The following is a 6,000-nucleotide window of genomic DNA, read 5'->3' on the forward strand; positions in this document are numbered from 1 at the left end:
TTTCCTTCAAACAATGTTGGACTTTGCAAGTGGGTCAGATGTGGACGTTGAAGAAACCTTTTTTTCTAATTATTACTTTCCCAATTTGACTACAGTTATGGTCACATACATGACGTCCCTTGGTGTCTTAAAGTGCTTTTTGTAAACTACATCATGCGAACGTATGGCCTGATTTGACATTTCACCTCTTCCACTAGTTGGGTCATGCTGACCTATTTTGTGAAATTAACCTTTCCATCTTTCTTACCTTTTCGTGTGCTGGTGCAACCTGGAGGTCCTTGAAACTCATTTGCAAACTAGGTCACATTCGCCTATTTAAAGCCTGAACTTTGACCAATCTTCATCCCTTTTCTTACCTTTTAAAATGCAGATACACCTCGGATGTCCCAGAAGGCTTTTGCAAACTCAGGAATGCTGACTTAGTTGTGAATGCATCTGACATTGACCTGTTAAGTCGCAAGCTAATTTGTCACTGTGACCTGATTTCTTCTGTTTTTTGTTCAACGATTTTTCCTATCTCTGCCCTTTTTATGTGCTAATGGACCTTAATGGCTGTATGGATTTAAAATCACATTTGGAGTTTGAAATGGAAAGCCTTTATTATTGTTCCGAATAACATTGTAGTTGTTATTCTTTTTGTTTTCATTTTTCTTTGCTGTTTTTATGATTGTTGTTGGTGTTTTTTTTTTTCTTTCATTTCTGACCCTCGAGTGAAGGCTATCATGTGTTTCTTTTTTTAACGTTCACAAAAGGGTAGCTTACGTAAAGTTCCTTTCACTTTGGGCTTGATCTCCATTGGATTCAGTTTGGCATTACCATCTAAGCCAACAACTAATAATCCTGGTATTATGGACTTAAATACTACACACTATGTTGGTTTGTTCATTGTCTCATACTGTCCGTTCACTGCATGTGATTTGCATACAAATTCATCAGAGGCTTACAAAGGTTAAATAAGCAAACATCAACCAATATTGAACTAAAATGACCCTCTGGTGATATGTATCAAGCAGGGAGTACCACACGACGTAGCATGTCGTCTTTTAGAAGATAACTTGATCAGCTAACTTGTATCCTCCTTCTTTTATCACCTCAATTATTTCAACTTTCTTGTAAGGTAACCTCAGGTTAGTGGCCCAATTCTTGCACGACCCATCTGGCTCGGCCTGACGTTCGATTGAAGGTGGCAGAAATGTGTACATCAGGTAGGGTGCCGGCGGTAATGCGCCAAATCTTCATGAAAGACATCTTTAGCGTCCATCAACTAATGCTCTCAGTTGAGACACCAAGTATAATTCTGTCTGAGGGATGGCACCCTTTGTGATCAACATTCAGCTTCCGAAGCATCACTCCAATATTTTACTGTCGAGTCAGGAATTGGACCAGCTACCTCTGCACTATCCCGTTGGCCAACAGTATCCTTAATGTAAACAAATGAAATGGTAATCGTTACCCTCTTCTTCATCGATGTGTGTGCCGTGCCTCGGATGGACTTTAAACTGAGTGTCTCATCTATGAGCATTGGTTGGTGGACGTTAAGGACCCCACGGTGTTATTACTGATGAGTGGGCGAGTTATTGTTGGCATTCTGGAACAAATTACTCAATCCTACACCTTCAGTCGAGCGTCAGGCCTGCGCTTCCAGTTCGCGAAAGATTTTGGCCATAAACGTTTCCCGGCCGACCGCACTGAAAGGTGGGAATAATTAGGGCCATTAAAGTGGTGGTAGTAATAGGTGGAGCACCATACTTTACACCTTCTGATAATTTCATTCTGAACGCGAAAAAATTCCCCACAATAAGGAAGTAAGGAATGTGGGATTTTTTTCATAGATGACTAGTTTATTTATAGTCCAACTGCAATATAGTCCAATTTATAGTCCAATAACGTGGCAGTGTGTGCTCACTCCATCTGCCTGACAATGTGATGTCCAACAATAAACACCTCGTGGTCCTCACCTCAGTAATGTGCAGGACATCCCACATCACTCCTCAGAGATGTTTTGTGTTGAATCGGCCATCTCGTTAACCTGTACACCCAGGTTTTTTTGCCACCGTAATCACATAAATAGTGTGAGATGGGGAGGAATTGTGTGTGTGTGTGTGTGTGTGTGTGTGTGTGTGTGTGTGTGTGTGTGTGTGTGTGTGTGTGTGTGTGTGTGTGTGTGTGTGTGTGTCCATCCGTGTCTGTCCGTGCATGAGAGTTCCACCCATTGGTTTGTCGATCTAATTTCATCTATCATCGTGGCTAAGATGGTTCAATACTCGGTTGCAAAAAACGGGAAGAAAATCGTTCGGATATTAATGTTTTAAAAGGCAAAATGCATTTTCATAGCAGTTTCTGGTGTGGGAAGGGGGAGAGAGAGTGAGGAGAGGGGGAGAGAGAGTGAGGAGAGGTAGGGGACAGAGTGAGGAGAGGTAGGGGACAGAGTGAGGAGAGGTAGGGGACAGAGTGAGGAGAGGTAGGGGACAGAGTGAGGAGAGGTAGGGGACAGAGTGAGGAGAGGTAGGGGACAGAGTTCTTGTTTTGTATGCAGCTTGTGGCGACTGGTTACATCTTTTTTCTGGAAGTGCTGCTGTGCCGCTGTTACCTGTAAGCCAGTACTCATTTTTGCCAACCTCGAAAGAATGACAGGCTGAGTCAACCCACCTGATGTTGTTTAAACGATCTCACTGGGAAGGGAGAGGGGAGGAAGGGTGGACAGAGTGAGGGGAGGGAGGGAGGACAGAGTGAGGGGAGGGAGGGAGGACAGAGTGAGGGGAGGGAGGGAGGACAGAGTGATGGGAGGGAGGTGGGACAGAGTGAGTGAGTGGGGGGAGGTGACAAACTGAGGGGAGGGAGAGGAGAGAGAAGCAAGAAGGTGGAAGGGGGAGAGGAGACAGTGGGGCTGCATGGGGAGAGAAAGGCAAGGAAGTGAGAAAGAGGGGAGGGGGGAGAGAGAGAGGGGGAGATGTGGAGGGAAGGAGAGAGGGTGGGAGTGGGGAGAGAGTTGAGGTCCTGAAATCACATTTTACATGATGTGAAATTTCCATAGGTCCCTGCTTCTGTCCGATTTGCCACAGGATATAGCTTACTCTTTCTTCAACCATTTTTCACTAAAATCTGCGACATTTAAAATAAATCACAGATGTACACTTCAAACAGCAGATAAATACCTTGTAACATACACATGTCATTAACATTCATACTGTCTTCATCATGCCAGACTACATCGACCTCACTCTGGGTGTACTACAGTAATGTGTTCAGAACTGCTTTCTGCTTTCCTACATCGACCACACAATAGCAGGAAGATTAAAAGTCTATTTGGCTTTAATGCAGGGCTAAAGAAAGACTGAATGTTGATATTGATTGCCTCTAAAACCTCAAATCAGTTAAAATGTGTTTGTGGTATGCTGCATGTACACATTTACAGCGAAGTGATACATGTACATGTAGTTTGTAAAATAGTGAAGATTCACAGGCATGCTGCGTCTTGCCAAACTTTAAAAAGAGACACTACTTCCTGTGTGTACTACAGTACAGTATTCTGATGTCTAATACTGTGTTATACATCTCCAAAAGCCATATTTGATACTTCTCTGTATGAATTGCTTTCTGCTTCGTTCCATCGACCACACATCACGAATGAAATTAACTAGCGTATCTTTCTGGCCTCAAAATAGCACTGAAATAACTAGATATTGTTGCCTAGAAATGTAAAACTCCAACAAAGTAGGATGTGAGTGTTTGATCGATTGTCTTATCGCATACATGAACAATCATCAATATTTGTTTCTCTGATCAATACGTAAAATGCATGTTATTCAATACATGTGCCTCTTTCTTTGATGAATATCAAGGGCAAAGGTAAGTGGTGGTGATTTTTTTTCACATGTCAGAATTTCATGTGGTGTGTGTGTGTGTCAGTCACTAAAATGCAGTGACTGTGGCCGAATTGGTTTCGGTGTCATCTATTTAGTATGTATGCATCGAGCAGAAAGCATGGGGGACTTCAGTGAGAAGATTAATAAAAGGAAGCTAACAAGAGAAGATAGGAGGGCAACTGAGAGGAGAGAGAAGGAAAAGGGAGATCAGGAGGTCAGAGACAGGGCAGGGGTGGAGGGTGCAGGGGAAATTGGTAAAATTCCAGGTGATTTGCAGATGTAATAAATAGATTATTCATCAAGAGGATTCTTTTAAAACGGTGTACTCCCACCCAATTCCTTCTTCCCATTTCTCTCCATTGTTTGCTGAAATGGCTGCAGGGCCAACCTCTGACCCTGTGGTGGAGGAACATTTCCGACGCAGCCTTGGCCAAGACTACCGCGAAACTGGCTCCGTGTCTGTCACGGGTTCGGTGGACGACCACTTCGCCAAGGCACTGGGTGACGCGTGGCTCCGTCTGAAAACCGAGCCACCAAGTCATTCGCCAGACATTGCAGAGACGACAGATTGTGCCGTGGGAACCGCATCACCCTCTGGCAATACATCCGCCACCTGTCTACCCAGCCATAGCCAAGCCTCTTCGGTACTGTCATGATCTATATTCTGGATGAAGACGAAATTTGAAAGCATCTTCACGGTGAAATTTGCCATAATCTGGGCAGGTACTGTAAGTGTGACTCGTGATAGGCCACTCTGTCGAACTCTTTAAAAAATGCACGGCAGTTGCAACTGTGACTTTGTATTACTGAAATGAGTCTCGACTTCTGGCATAAAAAAGCCAGAGGCAAACGATACATATATCAGCTCGGCGGCATATTATATGTCTCAACAACTGTGCGTTCGCAAAACCAGCGACAGCCATCACCGCAAGGATCGGTCTTAATTATCACAACATTTTCAATTGCATCTCTGTGTTCATCTTCGTTTGACCTGTTGAAAGCCCCCAGCACCTTTGCACGCACTGGCTCCACATCTGCTGGACACGGATCAAGCGAGCCAAAAACATTGAGCGAAACCCTCTTGAGAACTACCCTGGAGGTCGGATCCCTTGTTATAACTGTGGACTTTCTCACTTTAGCAGATGCACATTCTTGATGTGTCTGTAACCTGACCCATCGGTTGAGCTACCAATGAACTTTGACATTTCTTGAACTTTCATGCAACTCTTTGGGCCACCTGTTTTGTTTTTTTTAGTTGTTTTTGTTTCTCAACATTGTTTTGCTCACCTGTTCCTTCTGACATTTCTCGCGTCGTCCGAGAGGCACTTCGCAATCACACCTGTTGCGGCCCTTAGTTATGTCTGGTATTTAATTTGGCTTCATTCATTTCGTGTGCAGCCTGTGGCTACAGGTTGCATCATTGCTGGGAGCACAGCTGTAGGTTTGGGCAGGAATTTGTAATTTGTCCAGGGTGCCAGCGATAGCAAGGCACCAGGATAGCAGTTTATAATTGGGTCGAGATTTGAACCTCTGCAAGACAGCTCTTGCTAGACAGCAAGTGTTCACACCTCTAAGCTATCCTCCCAGCCCATTTAAGTTGGCTGACCATAAATTTTTGTGAAGTTAAAGGTTAATCTTACGAAGAAGTGAGCCACAGCATCATGTGTTTTAGATATCGTTGAAGGTGGCCTGATTTGAAATGGACTAAATGGCAGCCTCGTTTTGTACGTTTTTGTATCTCTTTTGGTTTGTGCAAAATATAACAGATCTACAAAAGGAGACTTCGTGTCGTTCTGTGCTCTTTGACATCATCGTCGTAGTTACTCCATTGACGGGGCATCCGATAGGATTGCATCCGCATAATACGATAACCGAGAGAAAAAGAAAAAAAATGATTGCTTTGCCAGTTGGCTGAGCAAGCGACTGCATGGCAATGGCTCTCTCTCTCTCTCTCTCTCTCTCTCTCTCTCTCTCTCTCTCTCTCTCTCTCTCTCTCTCTCTCTCTCTCTCTCTCTCTCTCTCTCTCTCTCTCTCTCTCTCTCTCTCTCTCTCTCTCTCTCTCTCTCTCTCTCTCTCTCTCTCTCTCTCTCTCTCTCTCTCTGTCTCTGTCTCTGTCTCTGTCTCTGTCTGTCTG

At 44.1% G+C, this 6,000-nt stretch overlaps 1 protein-coding gene across 4 annotated transcripts in view; it reads left to right on the forward strand.

The window, feature by feature from the left end:
- LOC147033549 (uncharacterized) overlaps positions 1 to 5,788 on the forward strand; it is a 43,844-nt gene extending 38,056 nt beyond the window's left edge. Inside the window, exon 5 of one of the 4 annotated variants that reach the window (XM_085856025.1) lies at positions 4,248 to 5,776. In XM_085856025.1, coding sequence (XP_085712151.1) covers positions 4,248 to 4,522 — 275 coding nt within the window. In that variant the 3' untranslated portion in view covers positions 4,523 to 5,776. Of the gene's footprint in view, positions 1 to 4,247 lie in introns of all 4 variants that reach the window. The other 3 variants (XM_085856019.1, XM_085856010.1, XM_085856002.1) reach the window with 3 other exon arrangements.
- The last annotated feature ends 212 nt before the right edge of the window (positions 5,789 to 6,000 follow it).

The sequence above is a fragment of the Eptatretus burgeri genome, chromosome 2 (genome assembly GCF_056783735.1).
Source record: "Eptatretus burgeri isolate ZD-2024b chromosome 2, Ebu_testis_v1, whole genome shotgun sequence".
In the NCBI taxonomy this organism is placed as follows: Eukaryota; Metazoa; Chordata; class Myxini; order Myxiniformes; family Myxinidae; genus Eptatretus; species Eptatretus burgeri.